Source organism: Xyrauchen texanus, chromosome 29, assembly GCF_025860055.1.
Source record: "Xyrauchen texanus isolate HMW12.3.18 chromosome 29, RBS_HiC_50CHRs, whole genome shotgun sequence".
Classification (NCBI taxonomy): Eukaryota; Metazoa; Chordata; class Actinopteri; order Cypriniformes; family Catostomidae; genus Xyrauchen; species Xyrauchen texanus.
The window spans coordinates 13,643,469-13,665,973 of record NC_068304.1 but is presented as its reverse complement, the minus strand read 5'-3'; the positions used below and the strand labels follow the sequence as shown (position 1 = coordinate 13,665,973).

Here is a 22,505-nt window from a genome sequence, read left to right as displayed (position 1 = left end):
CATTCAATATTAATTAAAAAGAAATGCAATAGCTACTGCATATAAAAATGGTTAACATTTTTATATGCAGAAACAAAACAATCTTGATATTAATAGGGTGTAGACCAGAAACATCATATGTTGACTTTGATGTATGGTCAGAAGTTATTTATATATATAAAGAACATAAAATCATGGCAATCACTTCATACATACTGTAATGATGTTTTTAGTTGAAGTGCAATGCAACAAAAATAGGGAGAAATGGGAGCAATTTAGGTTTGGGATATTTAGTTTGAGTGATCAATTTAAAGGAAATAATGTGATTTTAAACAAACAGCTCTTAAGATTAAGAGACATGTGTGATTCATGCTTTTAATGCTCTGCCCACATACAGACCAAAAACCCTCTGAGAGATCATCAAACCCACTTTAATAGAGAAATATATATATAATACACAAGTACTCTACTTTTCATAATTCCCAAGTAGTTTTATTCCAATTATAATGTTGTTAATTTATTGGTGTAATTTTTCCTATTGAACAGAGTTGTTAAGAATGAGATGGATTGGATATGTCTGTCTAATATGAGAGCTGATGCTGTCAGTGTGTGTACCTGGGGTCTCTGGGGCTGTTTGGTCGACTGTTTAATCGTAACCTGGTTTCACTCCCTCCAGCTGAAACTGTGAGTGGACTCAAGCGTCTGTATGACAGAGAAGCAGTAAAACATTTGAACACACAAATCACACTGGAACCAAGATGTACTTTGTAAATTGACCATGACCCTTCACCTGGGCTCATCCGGCGAGGTCTCCTGAGCATTCCCATTGGTTTGGGCTAGGCTGTGGGCGGGGCTATTGTCTGGACTGATGTCTTCCTTTGCACCATTCTGAGCCGGAAGTTCTAGACATGTTTTAAGCCCCTCCCACTGCTGCGCTGCATTTTGGATTGCGAGCCGCCGCCTTTCCTGCAAAAAAAAAAGAAAAAAGGTAAATGTGCATACAATGGGCTCTTAAAAGAATCTGCTTACTAAAGTTTAGTAAAAAGAGTGTAAATGGGCAGTTAATACACATAAAAATAGATTTTCATCATAACATGCAATAAATAAATGGTAAATGGTCTGCACTTATATAGCACATTTTTTAACCTTAGAGGTTACTAAAGCACTTTACACTCTGTCCCAATCACACACACACACGTTCACATTCACACTCATACACCAATGGCGGCAGAGCCGCCTGCCAAAGTCACTAGCCTGCCATTGGGAGCAACTTGGGGTTCAGTGTCTTGCCCAAGGACACTTCGGCATGTGGAGTCATGTGGGCCGGGAATCGAACCGCCAACCCTGCGATTGGCAGCCAACCCGCTCTACCACCTGAGCCACAGCCGCCCCTAGAATAATCCAAAAGTAATCCAGTAATCAGATTAGTTTACCTAAATGTGTTGTATTAAAGATTACGTTACTAATTAAAATTTTATTTGTGTTTTTTGTAATCATTACCAGATTACATTTCAGATGTAATCTACTCAACATTGCATGTTTACCTTGTGTGCAGTCTGTTTGTGAGTCTCTTTTTTCTTGTCATCCTCCTTTCGTGCTAAAATACTTGCTGTGCGTCTCTCCTCCTCCTGCATAACAATACACAACACTATTCGGCAATACACACACACACACACAGCAGTGCATGCAGCAGAGAGGGGAGTAAACATTTGTAGAGTTTGTGTGTGTGTGCGTGTGTGTCACAGAGGATTATTTTCAGATGTTGTCGTCCTGCCAAGTATTCACCACATCAGTTTTAGGGGCTGGTACAGATGGAGATCAAGGATCTGTTTGTGTCCTGCCATGCATTCTGTGTTAATATAACTAGACGATTCAGAAAATCACTAATAAATGATTCAACTAAGTAAAATAAACATTCCTATGACAAGTGTGAATGAACTATATCCTTAATAAATATACCTTTCAGTGGTTTACATCACAATATTGAAATTATAATATAAAATTGTTTCTTTCTGCTAGTTACTGAGCTTTTGAGGTTTCTTTCAAAACTACATATCTCTGGAGTATGGGATATGAGAAAGATGCACAAAAATGACACATCAATTAAGTGTCAGTGATGGAGGATGCATTAATGGAGATTATGACCGAAGGGCTTTAGTTCACAGCACAGCCATAAACCATGATTTTCTACTTGTTATTGCTTGTAAAATGGACCTTATGTTTTTGCTGCCTTTGGTGTCACAGCTCAGGATAGTTGCTAATGAAGGGTTTGGGACAGTGTGCTCTTGTGGTGCAATGAGCCAGTCAGCAGTCATTGATGAAAAAGACAATGACACTGAAACTGCCCTGAGGTTACGTTATTGCAGGACTCTCTGTATGTAAACACACACTAGATAACTACACACATACACACAATCACACATACAGACACACTAGGCAGAACCTCAAGCACACAAAGTCCTGAAAAGTCTGTTATTATTCCCACACACAGTCAGACTCACGGTGACGCGCTTCATGTTGAGCAGCTGTAGGTGTGGCGAGCAGCAACGCAGCACAGTCGGTCTGTAGCATGACTCCAGCGCTACAGGATTCCCATCAATGCTCAATTCACTGAGAGAGCTACAGTCCCACAGACAGGCCAGCTCATCCAAACTACACACACAAAAACTCATTTCACACACAGAAACATTACAATTATGACATAATTTACATGTCCTTCCAAACCTGCATGCCTTTCTTTCTTCGGTGGAACACAAAAGGAGATGTTTAGTGGAAAGTTCACACGGCTCTTTTCCATACAATGAAAGCAGACAATGACCAGGGGCTGTCAAGCTCCAAAATGGAAAAAATACCATGAAGAATCAGAAAATAATCATAAATTGGTCATCTGGCTCTTTATTCGTCAGAGCGCTAAGTGATCCAATTTTTGTGAGAGCGCTAATACTAAGCACAATTTTCATGTCGGCACAAGCGGATGTGGGTGGGAGCGTTTGCGTAATCTGAAATGGCTGAAGTGCAATTTGCTACTTTCCTGAGAAATAGGTCATAGCGCTAAGATGTTTGAGAACCACGTCTGTTTTCAGCACAAAGTCTAAAATCAGTTCTTGCATTTGTAGTTTGGAGATTCCACCAGCAGGTGGTGATAGTTCATGTTCAAACTCTGAACATTTAGAGTAACATCAAATGATGTCCCTTATGATCACAATTGAAGCCATTTTATTAATCAAATCTTTATGAGATTTGGGTTAAACATTCGAGAGGTGATTTTTGAGGAACAGACTAAAACGTATCGGTTACCTAACGTAACCTCGGTTCTCTCTAGATGAGGGAACGAGTATTGCGTAAGCTAGCTTCAGAAAAGATGAAGAAAGATTCATCTTTTCTGAGATATTGAAGCCAAAAAATTATCCTTAATTTTTGTATCCATTGTCAACGCAGTGCGGCAGCTGCAGACCTTGAGCGGGCTAGCTAGCGAGCTCATAGGTTGCTCTGTGGCAACTGCTGCAGCCTATAGACGAGCTTGGGCGAACTCGCATCCAATGAGAGGCGTCCGCGCGCTCACTGCATCAAAGCCCACCAAAATGGCCATGACTAGAGTGCATATAAGCGTAGTTCGTAGGCTGGAACCCTGGTTTTCATTGACTGAAGCGAAAAGTCGCTCGTGGCGCGAGCACGGCCGGCTACGCAATACTCGTTCCCTCATCTAGAGAAAACCGAGGTTACGTTAGGTAACCGATACGTTCTCTTACGAGAGGTTCTCTCAGTATTGCGTAAGCTAGCTTACGCTACGGAACCCATTTTCAACGCCGTGCGCCAAGCATCCACTGTATGAGCCCCAGGGAATTAAGGGGGACCCGGGGAGCCCTTATGAGTGGGGAAATAATATTTGGCTGGCAAGAATGCGGGTCATTCATTGTGTAATACATAAGCACATAGTGGGAAGGGAACGACAGAGCGGCGGTGCCGGTCTGTGTGGAATGTGTCCCATCAGTGCAGCTCACCAGGGGAGCTGTAGCGTATTAAACCGCTAGTAGTTTTGCCTGCAGAGCGGGCACTTCCATATTGTAAAATCTGACAAAGGTGGAGGGGGAAGTCCATCCCGCTGCCACACATATGTCGTGAATGGAAATCCCGCTGGACCATGCCCACGAGGATGCCATGCCTCTAGTGGAGTGAGCCCTAATGCCCAACGGGCATGGCAGGTCTTTTGACGCGTATGCAGCAGCAATAAACTATCCATCTAGATAGTGTCTGTTTCGAGGCGGCGAGACCTTTGGTGCGCCCTTCGAACGAAACGAAAAGCTGCTCAGAGCGTCTGAAAGCAGCGGAGCGCGCAGTATACAATCTCAGTGCTCTGACCGGGCAAAGGAGATTGGCGTCGCGTTCGCTATCGTGTGCTGGCAGCGCCGATAGGGAAATGACCTGTGCTCTGAAAGGAGTACCGATCACCTTGGGAACATAGCCGTGTCTAGGCTTTAAAATGACCTTGGAGTCACTTGGTCCAAACTCAAGACACGCAGCGCTGACAGACAGCGCGTGAAGGTCTCCCACACGTTTGACTGATGACAGGGCAGTCAGAAAACGGTTTTGAGTGAAAGGTATTTCAAATCCATGGATTGAAGTGGTTCGAAAGGGGGGCTTTCATAGTTTCGAGAACTATAGAAAGATCCCAGATAGGAACCGATGGGGGCGCGGGGGTTCATCCTTCTAGCTCCCCTGAGGAAGCGGATGACCAGCTCGCTTTTACCCCATGACTGGCCGTGCAGGGTTCAGCGAACGCCGCAACGGCCGCCACATACACTTTGAGCGTGGATGGGGATCTGCCCTTATCCAGCAGCTCTTGTAGAAATACGAGCAGCTGACTGACACCCCACATGTCCGCGGGTCCAGGTCTCTGTCGGTGCACCATTTTGAGAACACAGACCATTTTGACGCATAGAGTCTTCTCGTGGAAGGGGCTCTAGCATGTATGATGGTGTTTATTACTCCTTCTGGCAGAGCGACGGGTAGTCGTTGATCACCCACGCATGCAGCACCCAGCGCTCTGGGTGGGGATGCCAGATTGTGCCGCGAGCTTGAGAGAGGAGATCTGCTCTCACTGAGATGGGCCACGGCGCTGTCAGTGACAGCTGCGTAAGCTCCGGGAACCATGTCTGATTCTCCCAACGCGGGGCTATGAGGAGCACCGAGTGACGCGTTTCCCTGATCCTTTGCATTACCTGTGGCAATAGCGAGACGGGAGGGAAGGCGTAAAGCGGGCGTCTGGGCCAGTCCTGGGCCAGCGCGCCCTCGCTCGAGAAAAATATTGGGCAGTGAGAGTTCTCTTTGGACGCAAAGAGGTCTATCTCTGCTCTGCCGAATAGGTGCCATAACGTCTGGACTGTTTGAGCGTGCAGGGATCATTCCCCTGGGGGAATATTGTCTCTAGACAGTCTGTCCGGGCCGTCATTCAGGTGGCCTGGCACGTGCGTCGCCCTCAGCGAGCGCAGGTGGCACTGGGACCAACTCAGTATGCGTTTCGCCCAAGCCCGGGCGAGACGCGCGGGTGTTTAGCCAATGCTGAAGCGGGCACATGTGCAGTAAACCCAGCTGAAGTACTGCTGTGGCTGAGGCCATGTAACCTAGCACTCTCTGGAATTTCTTCAGAGGAGTGAGGCTGTTCATCTGAAAAGATGCGGCTAGTCGCTGAACACGGCGTGCGCGCTGTGTAGATAAGCGAGCCGTCATTGCCACGGAGTCTAGTTCTATTCCCAGGAAGGAAATGGTCTGACTGGGCTGTAGTGAGCTCTTGGTCCAATTGACTGCAAGACCCAAACTGTTCAGATGGCTGAGGAGAACTGCTCTGTGAGACAGAAGCTCCATATGTGACTGAGCCATAATCAGCCAGTCGTCCAAATAGTTCAGAATTCGCAAACCCTGACTCCGCAGGGGTGCGAAGCGCCGCATCCATGCACTTCGTGAAAGTACGGGTGCTAAGGACAGGCCGAAAGGAAGGATGGTGTATTGATAAACCTGGCCGTCGAAGGCTGAATCTCAAGAATGGCCTGTGACGGGATTTATCTGAATCTGAAAGTATGCATCTTTCAGATCGAGAGAAATAAACCAGTCCCCTGGCGCACATGCGCGAGGAGTTTCCTGATTGTAAGCATTTTGAACGGTCTTTTTGCAAGCACCTTGTTCAAAACCCTGAGATCTAATATGGGTCTGAGGCCGCCGTCTTTCTTGGGAACAAGAAAATAACGGCTGTAAAGCCCCGACTCGCTCAGAGAGGGTGGTACTTTTTCTATGGCCCTTTTGCACAGAAGGCTTGCTATTTCTGAACGAAGCATGCATGCTGCTTCCGTGTTCACAGTGGTTTCGAGCCACGCTCTGAAGCGAGGAGGGCGGCGATCGAACTGTAGCAAATAGCCCTGTTGTATTGTGCTTAACACCCACTTGGATATCCCTGGAATAGCTTCCCACGCTTTGAAGCGTAACGCTAGAGGGTGAATGGTCAATTCGCTCTGATTACCGCACACAGAGCGCTGAACAAAATGTGTGAGTGCGTTTAGTGTGTTCATGCATGATTGCTCGCAGACAGCATGAACAGGCTGTTTTGTGAGTGACTTCCCGATTGGAATGAATGGGGAAAGAGTCACATCTGTTACGTGATGCGCAAGCATAGTCATGGGCACGGGACTTACACACAGAGGAATGTTTGCTGGCCGTGTAACAGAGCGGGCAGAGAATGGGCGCGCGCACGCATTTGTGGGCGCCTTCATTGACTCTGACACTCGAGCGGTTCGTAACCGCTTTATGTGAGCGTGCTCTGGTGGGGACACGAGACATGCAGTGCTTGTGTGCAGAAGTGAACACTGGATTGTGGGCACATTTTCTACACATAGGGCTGGTCGTGTGACAGAGCGGGCAGAGAATGGGCGCGCGCACGCATTTGTGGGCGCCTTCATTGACTCTGACGCTCGAGCGGTTCGTAACTGCTTTATGAGAGCGTGCTCTGATAGGGGCACGGGATGTGTTATGCTTGTGTGTAGGGGCGAACACTGGGTTGTGGGCACTTTTTCTACACATAAGACATGTTTGCTCTTTACAAGATTTATTTGGGTCGCCGTGAAAACGGCGTTTGAGTGCAGGCAAGCGGGCAGTGTCACCGGCTTGTTGGCTGCTAAATTCACCACTGTAGTAGCCTGAGAGAAGGGGACTGACAGGGGGCAAAGCTTTGACGGTGGTCCGGCAGCGGCGGGACTGAGCCGTCGTTTGTTCAACAAAGTTAGGAAGACTTCGGTTGCTCTGGTTTCAGAGTTACCTTAAATCGAGGCCCGCGGGGGGGCGGCGGTCTGCGGCGGCTGTCTGAGCGCGATCGAGGGCGGCCGCCCTGTCGACGCTGAGAAGTCTGAGTTTGTTGAACTGGGTGCTGTGAAGAGGCTCGTGCAGGAGGCTGATCACATGAGCGGCCTGCAGAGGAGCTAGCACGACGCGGCAGGAAGAGGTTCATGGCTTGGGTGGCTTTCTGGACTTCTGAGAAGAGGTCAACAATGCCACTCACCGCGGAGCCAAAGAGACCGGTCGGAGAGAGCGGTGCGTTGAGGAACGTGGAGCGCTCTGCTTCTCCCATGTCGGCTAGTGTTAGCCATAAGTGTCTCTCGGTCACAGTCAGCGAGGCCATGCACTTCCCTAGAGCTTGGGCTGCAGCTTTGGTAGCGCGAAGGGCGAGGTCTGTCGCGCTTCGTAGATCAGTAACAGCCTCTGGGTGCCTGCCTTTCTCATCCCACTCCCGAAGAAGGTCTGCTTGTAGGATCTGTAAAACGGCCATTGAGTGCAGAGCAGATGCGGCTTGGCCGGCGGCGGAATAGGCGCGGCCAACATAGGCGGAAGTCGCTCTGCAGGCCTTAGACAGGAGCACAGGCTTGGAACGCCATCTCGCGGAGGGCGGACAAAGGTGTGCTGCTACCGAGTCCTCGACCGGGGGGATGGAGGAGTAGCCTCTCTCAGTGGCGCCGTCCACCGACGCGAGAGAGGTGGAGACGTGGGAACGGGTCCTGGCTGAAAAAGGAGCGTTCCACGACTTTGCAAGCTCCGTATGTAATTCCGGCAGGAAGGGAGCGGCCCGGGCCGCGGGTGTAGAGCGGCGATGGCTTTGAAGAAAGCAGCCGTCGAGTCTGTTGGGTGCCTGCTCAGGGGGCGGTGACTACTCGAGCCCGAGGCGGTCGACGGCCTGTGTGAGGAGGCGTGTTAACTCCCCTTCGACTCCGGTGCGGGTCCTGCTGGATTCCTGGGCCGAGGAGGAGGCTTGGGAACCTGACCACTCCTCGCTGTCCGAAGCCATGATGGAACAGCGGCCCTTATCCTCCGCCTCGTCATCCGAGATGGCAGCAGTGCGGCCGCTCGGCGGCAACTGCGCGTCCCGGGGGGGCGGGGAAGGTGAAAGCGATGCTCGAGGGAGAGGCTCCGGCGAGGCAGTCGCTTCAACCACAGTTTCCGGCAGCCTTTGTGAGCGGCGCTTCTTCCTGCGCGGCTGAAGGTAAGGCGGCGCGGCGGTTTCTGCTTTGAGCGCTTCGAGTCGAGCCCGCAGGGTCGACATCGGTAGCTCCTCGCAGAAGTCGCATCCGCCCTCAGTGAGGGCGAGCTCTGCGTGCCCCAGTCCCAGGCAGAGAGCACAGATGATGTGGCGGTCTCCTGTGCTGAGAAGGGCGCGACATGAGGCGCAAGTGGAGCGAGGCATCTTGAAAAAGACGCTCGTACTCTTTTGTGAATAGTTCGTGAGAACTAGCTTGCTGAATAAAAGGATACGTCGTCGGATGGCGTAGCTCGCAGGATGGCTGAAGGTGGCTGAGACGGCCGGCTTCTTCTAGCGCTGTCCACGCTTGCTTGATGCCCCTCGAACGGCGACGCGGCTTCCAGGTCAGCGATGCGAAGAGCTTCGCTGAAGAGATGAAAATCAGGGTTCCAGCCTACGAACTACGCTTATATGCACTCTAGTCACGCCCATTTTGGCGGGCTTTGATGCAGTGAGCGCGCGGACGCCTCTCATTGGATGCGAGTTCGCCCAAGCTCGTCTATAGGCTGCAGCAGTTGCCACAGAGCAACCTATGAGCTCGCTAGCTAGCCCGCTCAAGGTCTGCAGCTGCCGCACTGTGTTGACAATGGATACAAAAATTAAGGATAATTTTTTGGCTTCAATATCTCAGAAAAGATGAATCTTTCCCGTAGCGTAAGCTAGCTTACGCAATACGAGAGAACCTCTCGTAAGAAAACTTATAATTCACTGGAAATCATTCACTTCGCAATAGTTCTCAAATCTCATTCACATTTCCAATTGTTCAAACATGCTGCATGAAGAGAGACGTTGCTCCAGGTATAACCTAATTTATGCACCAAGTTTGAAATTGTGCATGCACAAATGAGATTTGAGATCTTCAGTGGAGGGCTGCAACTAATAATAACTTACATTTAAGTGCCTAACAGAGCCATCGTATGGCTTCAAAAGACTTCATGGTGCAGAAGCCAAATGGACTTCTTTTAAAAGTACTTTTTGTCATTTCTGGAGCTCGACTCCTGGTCACTGTCTGCTTTCATTGTATGGGAAAGGTCTGTGTGAACGTTCTTCTAAACATCTCCTTCTGTGTTCCACAGAAGAAACTCAAATGACCTCTGACCTTGAGTTAACCCCATCCACAGACCCAGCTGCCCCTCACTCTCACACACACACACACACACACACACACACACTGGACGCAGCAGTAGGACAGAGCAGTCATGAGGGGAGGGACACACACACACACACACACGCACGCACACGCGCACGCACACACCACCTCTAGCTCTAAACCCACAAACACGTCAGCCCTGTCACATCGCATTAAGGTACCATTGCCGCACATCATATCTTCCTTAGCAACCCCAACAGAGCAACAGTCACTGAATCACATTTCCATGGTTGTAAATTAACCGGTCATACACACTGGACAACCCTGCTAATGTTCCTTCGGGTGTATGTGTGTTGCTGCAGTATGAGGGCACGGCCGCATCCTCAAACGCAGCTGCTCTTACCTGCTGATGCTAGTTGACACACTCAGAAACACACGCTGCAGATCAGGAAGATGCTTCACATCCGTCTACACAGAGAGACACAGACAGAGAGCGAGACGGAGAAAGAAACACAGAGTGATGCACCATTCCCTCAGTCACCGGCACACTAACGAATCCACCCAGATCTCTCTCTCTCTCGCTCTCTCGCTCTCTCTCTCTCTCTCTCTCTCTCTCTCTCTCTCACACACGCACGCACGCGCGCGCGCGCCGCTGCGGCCGCATATCCAGGGGAGGGGCAGCGGAAGAGCAGAACCGAGGGGGAGGGGGAGAGAATGAAACATAAGCCGCTTTTATTTGTACAGTCAGTTTATTACAGATTTGATTTAATTAAAGTATTTATTTATACTATATATATATATATATATATATATATATATATATATATATATATATATATATGTATATATATATATATAAGAGAGAGAGAATAATTTTTAAATATTTTTAAGATAACTAGGTATAGTGTGTGTATATATAGCCTATATATATATATATATATATATATATATATATATCACACTATACCTAGTTATCTTAAAAATATTTAAAAATTATTTATATATATATATATATATATTCAGATAATTAAAATGCTATTGATATGACAATACAAAATGCGGCTTTAGAATACAATGTATTGTTCACTACCATATGATTAAAACATAAGTCAATCATTGGCAAACAGTTCACAGCAATCCATTTCACAAGTGAATTTGTCAATCAGTTTGAGATTTATTATGAGGGCTTGTTTAAGGACCTGTCAATTTCAACAAGTGCTTGTGTAACGTCTTGGGTGCGTTGCGTCATAAACATACATTTTTTAGGTCACTGTGTCAAGTTAAATATAGTTTAATACTTAAGAACAATATATATAGGCTACTTTATATATATATATATATATATATATATATATATATATATATATATATATATATATATTGTTCAATATTTTTACAATCGCATTTAATTAACGTGTTAAATCGACAGCCCTAATAAATATATAATCAATATATATAATATCAAATTATTTTGTCCACCCAAAAATAGTCAAACCTGAAATCAGCTACAGGAAAACTGCTCAATAATATAAATAAAACATAATTAATAATGTCTTAATCAAAATTTAAAAATGCAGTGTAAGGGTTAGGTTTTGGGTTTTAGTTATAAAAAAAACAATACATTTGAAAGTCCCCATCATTATTGAAAAACAAACATCACACAGAGAATCTGATAGCTCAGGCTACAGAATAATCATAACTGACTAACAACTCAACTAGAAAACACATCAAGCAAACCAAAGGCACATCCTCGACTGTACCTCACAGAGCATTAGTCACAATGAGAGTCAAATGTCTCTTTATCAGCTTTTTTTCTCTCAATCTGACAATGATGGGTACAGACAGCACCGCGGCCTGTGTTCCCGAGACAGACCTGACACCCCCTGGCACCAGAACCACAAACTCCTGACTCAAATCACAGCTGTAGGGTCTATAAATCAGTGACCTGCTTTAGTTTAAGGGGTAAGTTCACCCAAAACATAAAAGTAATAATTTCCTCACCCAAATAATATTCTTTAAATATATAATAAATAAAAAAAAAAATGTATTACCAATCTGACAGATCTAAAAACAGAGATACTCAACATAGCCCAGAACCAAACACACACATGCGCTAGCACACACACACACACACACACACACACACACACACACACACACACACACACACACACACACACACACACACACACACACACACACACACACACACACACACACACACACATCTCTTGCAGAAAATATCCAAAAATGGGAACAAAGTTCCTTTCCGTTGTTCTGGAGTGAAAACATTATATTTAAATGCTGGTAACCAGGTAATGACCCATTCATTTTCACAGTAGATTTTCAGAATTACACCTGTTGCCAAAAAAGTGGCTTCTCTCTTTTTAATAGAACATAAGCATGCGCTTTTATTCTTACACCTTTATACTTTGAAAACCAGGGTTAAAAAATAAAAATGATTTTGCCTATTAATTGATTTTAGAAATTGATTTACAATGAAATTGAAATATTTTAGGGGATATATTTAATATTAGGAATACGTTTATTAAAAAGACATTGCTTTATATATGCTACTGTGTACTATGCTTATAATTTATATCCTGAAAATTCCCTGGTCAAGACCTTTGAGATGGTCAAGATCACCATTTGAAAAATGTGGTTTATTGCTTAAAAAGTAACGAGGCACATTATTGTACCCTCATTGCTGCTATCAGTGCCAACTAAAAATATAATCTTACAAAAGAGAATATGTATCTGATTACTATGTAGATTCAAAACATCAAGTTTAGTGAGTCTGTCCACATCACATATTCTCTGTATTCTAGACAAACACATTTAAGTTATTTCTCATCTGATCACTGTTTAATGTGTTAATCCAGCAGTATGAAAATAAACCACGTGCTTGAATTGACAGAATGGAGATGTGTGAACATCTGGAAACATAAAGACTTTCTCCTGAGACACCAGTGCAGAACCTTTGACGGTGAATACAGAACATAATTCATCACAGACGTGAGGGATTAAGACAGAATTCTGCAATTAAATCCATGTGACTTTTAACCATGACCAAGATTCAAGATTTACAGAGAGAGAGAGAGAGAGAGAGAGAGAGAGAGAGAGAGAGAGAGAGAGAGCGAGTGTGTGTGTGTGTGTGTGTGTGTGTGTGTTTGGGTGAATCTCACAAAAAAATTTGAGGGTCATTTTTCACCCTGAAATCAAAACAAACAGTTTTGTGTTTCAGAGCGATTTTTATATTGTATCCCAATTTTCTTTTCAATTAAGTGCATTTACAGTACCCCAAAATTCTCATTACTTGCAGAACAAATATGTATTTTTTAAACTGTACAGTACATTAGTAAAGTACAATCCCAACAGTATCTGTTGTAGTGAATTTGATTCATACGGATTTTAAACAGGATGATTTTTGGAAGAAAAAAAAATTGCATTACAGTAATGAAAATTTGCTTTGGGGGAAATTTGCCTTATTGTCATGAAAATAATGTCACAATGCAAAAACTCTTAAAGCTGAAGTATGTAACTTTTTCTATGTTAAAATACTTTGTCCTATCCCAGCTTATTATGCAGAGACAACTTGGGGGCGGGACTATCTCTTTGAAGCGTACTTTTTTGATTTTTGCAATTCCGTTTGGAGGCACTAGTGGCGCAGAAATTACATAATTCATCTTTAATGGCCCTAAAAGTATGCTTCGATTTCTTTATATAAAATACAATAAATTGTTCTCGTTCGCTTTGATTTAATAGTGAAACGTGACCTGGAAATGTTCTTGAAATATTCACCTGTTAAAGCATGAAATTGCCCTCAGTTTCTATGGTTTCCAAACACAGTGTGCGATATATTCAACTCAAACATGAACGCTTTTTTTGTTTTTATATCACATAATGACAGTTTAATTGGAGTGCTGTTGAATTAAAAGCATTCCAGTTGGATGAGACATGATTGCATCTAAAACACATGTCAAAAGTGTATGTGTGTGTGTGTGTGCGCGCGCGTGTGTATTTTCATTCCACTTGTTCATTCCGAGAAGAGAGGTCAGGAAGGCGATGCCAGACATGTCAATCTCGTGGTTGTCATAGAGATTGAGGAACGCAAGGCGTGTCAGATGTGTCAGATGAGGCAGGACGTGCATGTGTGAGATGAGGTTGTGCTGCTGGTTGAGCAGATGCAGTTTATCACCTCCACCACGCCTGCAGGAGATATTCCAGCTCAACTCATCATAATCAACTGTCAATCAACTAATCCATGTTTTATTAACTAGAAAGTATGTACTAGCACAAGTTACCCTGTGAGCATCAAAATACCGTGGTAGAAGATTTAGGAAAAACACCTTCCTGCCCTCATCAAAGACTTTGCTGCCACCTGCTGGTACAGTTGTGTACCACAGAGCAAAGTGTGACATTTAATATTGTTCTCTCAAGCTAAAATAGATTCTCTTTAATCTGTTTCAGTTTTAATTCGAACTTGAAAAATAATTCATCAACAACACCAAAGAAAGTTCACTTTTGTGTCACCTGTGTCACCTTAAAATGGGAGGTTATAATAAGTTATAATCAATCTGTGCCGCACGTACACACATAGCAGCTGGGTAGCTGACAAATAACATGGACGTAAAAAAAATTATTCAACATCAAGGTATAAGTTAAATAGCATTTGAATGGAAAAGGTCAAATGTACTGTATATCTTAAGTCATCGTTTCTATTAAGTTTATTTTAACCATCATTTTGAGCTTTTTTGGCAGTTCACTTCAATAGTCCTGTGTTGTGACAAATTAATCTTCAAAAATACAAATGCAAATCAGATACAAATCTGCATGAAACATCTCTTACCGTGCAGGTGAGCAAGTGTGGCATTACTCAGAGAGTATGATGCCCCTGCGCTGCGAGCGGCCCTGTGGCGCTTCACCCTGTACGCCTGGGCCCCCAGATCACCAACCATCCTGACAGGAAGTGCTACAAGAAGAGGAAACAGACAGAGCTCTTGCTCCACTAACTTACTCTCGCAGGACAGTACAGGAGCACAGAGCTGCCTGACTCCCGTATTCATGAGACTGTCTGAGGAGACTCAGAGATATCACAGGCACATTCATTATACTTTTGTGCTGTTTTATAATGCAAATAAAAGAAGCAGAAAATTTTTATAGCACAAATGCTATGAAATTTTGTTTATAGCATAAACAGATGCAGCATGTTTATAGCTGAATCACATGAAAATGGCCAGGACATATATCACCTATAAACTTAATAGAAAATAATAAGAAATTATATTTTGGGGGGCCTGGATAGCTCAGAGAGTATTGATGCTGACTGCCACCCCTAGAGTCGCGAGTTTGAATCCAGGGTGTGCTGAGTGACTCCAGCCAGGTCTCCTAAGCAACCAAATTGGCCTGGTTGCTAGGGAGGTTAGAGTCACATGAGGTAACGTCTTTGTGGTCACGATTAGTGGTTCTCGCTATCAATGGGGTGCGTGGTAAGTTGTGTGTGGATCGCGGAGAATAGCATGAGCCTCCACATGCTGTGTGTCTCCGTGGTGTCATGCTCAACGAGCCACGTGATAAGAAGTGTGGATTGACTGTCTCAGAAGCGGAGGCAGCTGAGACGTGTCCTCCACCATCCGGACTGCGGTGAGTAACCGCACCACCACAAGGACCTACTAAGTAGTGGGAATTGGGCATTCCAAATTGGGGAGAATAGAGTATACATTATTTATTTTCAATTATATTTTGCATTTAAAAAATTAAGCCTTTTTTAGGACCATCTCGATTTTTGACATTATTTTTATGGCAATCAAGCACCAAAAACCAAATTCTTATTACTGTAATGCATTCTGACGTTTTACTTTTCAACTATTTTTAATTCTCAGTTTTTATGCTCAAAAGTGATTTTCATTTTATTCTCATTAGTGTAATACAGTAATTTTGTAATACAGACAAATTTACAGTACAAAATATGTAACAATTATTTATTTTTTAAATATTACATTTAGCATAAAGGCAGTACAATAAATACTACAATGGTGTATAAACAATTATTTAAACAAAATCTGATTTCTTAATTCTTTCTTTTGATTTTGGGGTGAAATTTGTGCTGGACATGTTCTTAGGATTCACTCAGATGGCAAACAAATAAATAAATAAATACTCTGCTCTCTCTACAGCTAATAAAATATATGTTTCCATACAAGAATTGAGATGCTAATCTGTCTATCTGTGTTTAAATTGTAGGGTGTTTTGTACCAGTTCTGGATGGGTTTGGTTTCGTAGAGTCCACATAAAAAGCTTTTTTATTTTTATTGAAATTCTGTAATCCACCTCCGGTTTGCTTTGGGTTCTGTTGGTGTTTACTTTGTAAAAATGACCATCTGACTCCTCAATATTCTGCCTATTACAAGACTACTTGCCAAATAAACAAATAAATGGACATGAAATATTGATTTGAGTTTAAATTATTTTATTAGCTTACTTGTAGAGATATCGTACAGTGATCAAAGAAGTAGTAAAGATGGCTCGTAGAACAGGGAGGAGCAGCCTGATACGTCTAAATCACTGGATGTGTGGTTGTTACAGGGCAATATCTGACCACTGGATTGCGCCATTGACCAATCAGAATTGAGTATTCCAGAGAGCTGTGTAATAAGCGGGATAATATACAGTCAGCCGGTTGTCATCGTACAATAAACAGGGTGATCAGGACCCTGATGCAAGGTTGATATATGTTCATACACATTTACACAATTGAGAATGAAACATTGGTCTTTGGGGGCTACAGAGCTCATACTCACTGGTCTTTGGCTGAGTATGTTGGGGAATAATGATTTCACTGCCGCTAGATGCTGTTTGTAGCTGTTCATCTACAGAGAGAGAGAAAAAACCTCACTAGAGTATGTTACCATGTTTCAGTACCATGGTAATATCATCTTTTACCATGATACTGAAACATGGTAACATACTCCAAATTACCTTAAAGATTATTTTCACCCTACTCCATTTCCACACGGTAATATCATGGTACCTTTGGTGTAAAACCTGCTCTATTCCTTCATAAGAGGAAGCAGCAGGAAACACAGTGCAGAAGAACAATCTGATCTGTGATGATTCACACATGAATAACTGTCTTTGTTGTGCAGTTAGTGTCCATCTGCTGAATGCTTAGGATCTGCAGCAGCTGCTGAGTTTGGCAGATCTGAGGTGTTATTCATCAAATCTTCTTCACATCTTCATCAGAGGGTCACTCTAAATTGGTGGTGGCATTTCCAAACCTTTTTTTCTTTACGAAAATGAAAATAATGTATCCTGCATTAACCTATCATAATTGCCATCTTCTTTATCATTTCATCACGGACAGATTCCATTTTTAAATTGATTTGTAAGATCAACAGTATTTCTGTTTTTGTAGTATCACTATTGATTAACCACTTATCATACATGGTTATAAATTACTATCAAAAATGATATTTGTATATATTTTGTATTTATTTATTATTATAATTTTCTTTAGGATTTTCCCAAAACCTCCCCATCACCAAACCTTTTTTAATGAAAAATATAATAAAAGAAAAACTAAAAAAATTATCCTCTTTTCTCCCCAATTTGGAATGTCCAATTCCCACTACTTAGTAGGTCCTTGTGGTGGTGCGGTTACTCACCTCAGTCCGGGTGGTGGAGGACAAGTCTCAGCTGCCTCCGCTTCTGAGACAGTCAATCCACACTTTTTATTATGTGGCTCGTTGAGCATGACACCACGGAGACACACAGCATGTGGAGGCTCATGCTATTCTCCGCGATCCACACACAACTTACCACGCACCCCATTGAGAGCGAGAACCACTATTCGTGACCACGAGGAGGTTACCTTATGTGACTCTACCCTCATTAGCAACCGGGCCAATTTGGTTGCTTAGGAGACCTGGCTGGAGTCACTCAGCACACCCTGGATTCAAACTCGCGACTCTAGGGGTGGTAGACAGCATCAATACTCTCTGAGAAACCCAGGCCCCCCAAAATATAATTTCTTATTATTTTCTATTAAGTTTATAGGTGATATATGTCCTGGCCATTTTCATGTGATTCAGCTATAAACATGCTGCCAAATGCTATAACATTTTTCTGCTTCTTTTATTTGCATTATAAAACAGCACAAAAGTATAATGAATGTGCCTGTGATATCTCTGAGTCTCCTCAGACAGTCTCATGAATACGGGAGTCAGGCAGCTCTGTGCTCCTGTACTGTCCTGCGAGAGTAAGTTAGTGGAGCAAGAGCGCTGTCTGTTTCCTCTTCTTGTAGCACTTCCTGTCAGGATGGTTGGTGATCTGGGGCTCCAAGCATACAGGGTGAAGCGCCACAGGGCCGCTCGCAATTTACCCATACTGCAGCTTTGGTTTCAAATGACAGAGTGTGAAAACCCTGCAGTCACCAGAAAACAAACCCATATTCAAATGTATGGGCTACTGCTGGTTTGAAGATTGCCCCATTACTGTTAGTGTGAAAGTCACAGATGAGATCACCCCAAAGGCAGCTGTGGTATTCACAGGAGGTGATGTGTGCCACAGTACCACTGAACTAAAAAGAAGGCCAGTGTGTGCAGATTCACGTACATCCATTGGAGAAACTCTCGAAACAAAACTACCAAGAAGCGTCTATTTGGATTCCATGCAAAAAATCCTTGAGATGGTGATACAGTCTGGGTGCAGGGTTGAGGGGCCAACAAAAGAAGTTCTGAAAAACATTGCATGGACCCATAGACAACTGAAAAGACCTAATTCGAATGAACTTCTAAGTCTCCAAAAACTAATTGAACAAAAGTGAACAGACAATGATGTCCTGCAGAGGGTCATGATGCACCTAAAAGGAATAATGCTGTGGTCAAAGAAAATGCTATCAGTGTTTTGCAAACGGTGCAAGGAGGGTATTGTTATCTCGATGCAACTGGAAGTATAATTAAAAAAGAAAGCACCACAAGTCCACCATACTATGTATTTGAATTAGTTGTGCGTAATACTTCCAAAGGGGTGTCTCCTCTTCCAGCTGCAACCTACCTAACTTGTGACTGCACCACAGCATGTCACTCTTCAAACTGACATGATCAAGCTGTATGGGAAAAAGGCAGTCAAAAGGCCAATTATGATCATTTGTGATGGCTCCCTTGTGCTTTTAAATTATATTTCTTTTACATTCTGCAGACTAAGTCTGCACTTGTAATTTCTAATGCATTCTAAAATTCATTTAACAACTAATGTAGATTTTTCTTGCTGTCTTTTTAGTGTTCAAAAACATTACAACCTTGCAATGCACATATTTGGGCTACTTGCATGTTCGACAAATCTGAAGCAGATGGATGAGGCGCTTCTCAGTGCCACAGTCCTTTTTTGTAGTCCCTGCAATAGAGACAACATGGCAAAGCACTACGACAATCTACAAGTGCTTATGCAGCAAATGGGAAAACTAGAAGTTGAGGAACAAAAGGTTGTTGCTGAAGACTATAAGGTAATCAACACAGTGTTACTTCAATTCATGTAGACTGTTGACAGCATACAGCCTCACAGCAATGTCCTATGTTGAAATCGAGTTGACCTGCTGTGGATTTTTTTAGAGGACACCTCAACCATGCGTGTTTTCCATCATAGACATGAAGACAAGACATGACATTTAAAGAGTTCAGGTTTTGTTCAGGACGTGCCCTACCTATTGCTTAATGCTTCTAGGGAGTAGCTGACCCACAATTTGATAACTGTTATAACTATTATGTCTATCTACACAAAGTAGTGTGCTAGTACATAAACATTAATATGTAAATTGTATAAAATGAAAAACATTACTTTCCAGAATGATGTGTGGAACCACACCTATCAAGAGCCACTTCCAGCAAGTAATAGAGAGAGCACCTCTTGACCTTGATGGTGAAGAATATAATTAAAAGAAGAAAATCTGTTATTGTATGTGTGCGTATATGTCACGAACACCAGTGAGGGCGCCTCCTCCCCCGGCCTTCGGAGATCGCACTCGCCCGAGTATTGACTGCTCAGACTACATTTCCCATAACCCACATGCCTAGGTCTGATTGTTCCGCAGCTGTTCCTCATTGTCTCTGTCTATTTAACCATGCCTGTGTATTTCTCCATTGCGAAGTCTTGTTTGCCCCGGCGACATTACCAAGCGTATTTACTCTGTTTACTCCTTGATTTCCTGTGTATCAACCTAGCCTGTTTCCTTGACTATGATAGCTCTGCCGCTAGCCTTGTTTACTCCGTGCCTGTTACTCACTACGTTTGTATGCTGCCTGCCCTGACCCATTGCCCGGCCTTGTTTACGTTCCTCTCTATCTTCTACACTCTGTTTGCCCGTTCCTGACCCTGCCTGTACGACCTGAGTTGCCTCTGTCTAATAAACCGCAAATGGATCCTAACCAGCCTGACTCTTCATTACAGTATACTACATCTCTTCCAGTCCTTTCCAGTGGAAATGGAACAATGGAAAAATAAAGGTCAGAAGCGTAAAGAGTATTCCTTTCTCCACTAGTGAAGGGTCTGCCATTCAAAGAAGTGAGAAGCAAGGTACTTTTAATAAGAGGGTATAATAATTCAAATGAAAACTGTAAAAAGGGCATTATACTATCATGTGCACTAGTTCAGGTAAGTGCGTGTTCGAACTAGTGTGTCGGTCAGGACATCTGAATCAGGATTCAGTTTACAGACTTGAATGGAATTATTCAAAGATGACAGCACAGTCTGACCACAGGGCATTTATTGTTCAACAGTCTCATATAGTGGACATTTATGTAGAAGTGGTGTAATTTCAATGTCTCACTAAAGGGAATGTCCACTTTATGGAAAAGTTTTGCTAATGTTTCAGCCTCAGGAAACTTAATGCTCATCTCTCTTCAGCGGGCATACACTGGCTGCATGGCTGACGTCACGCAGTGGAGAGCGCGCTTATTGGCTGTGTCTTCTTAACACTGCCGCCCCCAAATATGCTGAGCATATTTGTTCCTTTATAGGCTTAATCAGTTTGTAGGGGCCAAGTCCTGAACAGATAAATCCTCGTCTGAGAAAGAAGGAAGGGGAATCAAACGAGCAACCGGTCGGGTGTAGATCTTATCACTGATTTGGGTCTCAGCTGCTCTAATACATCCATCTGAACCAGGGAAGGTTTTCACAACTTTGCCCACTAACCACAAGGCACATGGGACCTGTGGGTCTACAACCATATCTACATCTCCAGTGGAAATGTTTCTAACCTCAGAAAGCCACTTGTTATGAGACTGTAGTGTAGGTAAGTAGTGATGGATGAAGCTCGACCAAAACTGATCAGCCAATACCTGACTTTGCCTCCATCTCCACTGCCCCATGAGTTCAGTGGCTGGATAGACCACTGGTGGCAAGGAACTATCTGGCCGCCCCATAAGCAGGTAGTTAGGCGTAACAGGATCAACGTTATTTATGTTACTTGAGGTATATCCTAGTGGCTTACTGTTTAAAATGCCTTCAACTTGAATGAGGACTGTCAGGAGCACCTCTTCGGTCACAACCTGTGAGCCAATGGTGGTGCGTAGGGCATTTTTCACTGACCGAATCTCTCTTTCCCAGGCTCCGCCAAAGTGTGGAGCATTTGGTGGGTTGAAGCGGAAGGATATTTTCTGTTTGGCCAGCTGTTGTTGTAGTAGAGGGCTGAGAGAAGAAAAGGATTCTTGGAGCTCTCTTTCTCCTCCACGGAAATTGGTGCCCTGGTCTGAGATTAATTCAAATGGTGTGCCACGCCGAGCTACAAACCTCCTTAAGGCCATCAGGAATGAGTCTGTATCAATGGAAGTGAGAAGATCCAGATGTACACTTCTTGTAGTGAGGCACTTAAAGATTACTCCCCACCTCTTCTCACAGCGCCTGCCAATTTTAATTTGAAATGGCCCGAAACAGTCCATTCCAGTACTGTAGAATGGTGGCTTATGTAGTCTCAAGCGGGCTGGTGGTAGATCTGTCATTTTGGGAATAACTGGCTTGCTCTTCCACTTTTGACACTCTTTGCATAGATGCTGCTGCTTGCGAATGGCTTCGTGTCCTCTCAATACCCAGAAGTTTCTCCTCATCTCTGCAAAAACTCTCTCGGGTCCTGGGTGGCAGAGCTTGCGATCGTAGTCCTGGATTAGTAATTTAGTGCTGAAATGATGAGGATGTAGAACTATGGGGTGGATTACTGAGGATTCCAGTCCTTCAGCCCGTCGCAGATGACCACCAACTCTGACAAGCTGACTGGACTCGTCGAATTCTGGTGCAAGGGTAAGTAACTGACTGGTTGACTGTACAGGCTTCCCGGCTTTAAGTAATCTGTACTCATCAGGGAAACTGTCAAACTTTGGGAAACTTTAGATCTGGCCATGATGAAGGCAAGCTGGACTTGACCTCTATCATTTTCTGTGCGCAGATACGAGACAGACCCATAAGCCTGCTCAGAGGCATCACAAAAGATGCGTATCTGTCTGGTAACCTGGAACTGGTCAGTGTCTAAAGATACAAAACAACGAGGCAGGGAAATGCTGGCTATGGTAGGAAGTTCTTCTTCCCAGTCATTCCAGGATTTCAAAAGGTCACCAGGTAGGTTGGGATCATCCCATTCCCTCTGCTTGTCCCACAACCTTTGTACCAAAACTTTAGCTCTTGTGGTAAATGGGATGACGAAACCAAGTGGGTCGTACTGAGCTGCGAGCACTCTGTAGATGTAACGAAGGGTACGTGGTCCAGGCTTCACTGGTCGGGGTTTATACCCAAGGGTGTCCAATTGGCAGTACCACTTTAAACCTAGTGTAGATTCCTGTATGTCAGTCCAATCTTGTGACAGCCACAATTCTGTACTGTTGGATCGTGCGTCTGCTG

At 43.9% G+C, this 22,505-nt stretch overlaps 1 protein-coding gene across 1 annotated transcript in view; it reads right to left on the bottom strand.

Annotated features, from left to right (window-relative positions):
• LOC127622999 (leucine-rich repeat-containing protein 49-like) overlaps positions 1-21,721 on the bottom strand; it is a 33,956-nt gene extending 12,235 nt beyond the window's left edge. Inside the window, exons 1-12 of the mRNA XM_052097220.1 lie at positions 20,957-21,721; positions 18,678-18,729; positions 16,424-16,492; positions 14,473-14,595; positions 13,947-14,004; positions 13,656-13,832; positions 11,451-11,553; positions 10,027-10,091; positions 2,481-2,631; positions 1,524-1,607; positions 770-945; positions 595-681 (exon numbers count right to left, since the gene is read on the bottom strand). Coding sequence (XP_051953180.1) covers positions 595-681; positions 770-945; positions 1,524-1,607; positions 2,481-2,631; positions 10,027-10,091; positions 11,451-11,553; positions 13,656-13,832; positions 13,947-14,004; positions 14,473-14,595; positions 16,424-16,492; positions 18,678-18,729; positions 20,957-21,721 — 1,910 coding nt within the window. The remainder of the gene's footprint in view (positions 1-594; positions 682-769; positions 946-1,523; positions 1,608-2,480; positions 2,632-10,026; positions 10,092-11,450; positions 11,554-13,655; positions 13,833-13,946; positions 14,005-14,472; positions 14,596-16,423; positions 16,493-18,677; positions 18,730-20,956) is intronic.
• Between the last annotated feature and the right edge of the window lie 784 nt (positions 21,722-22,505).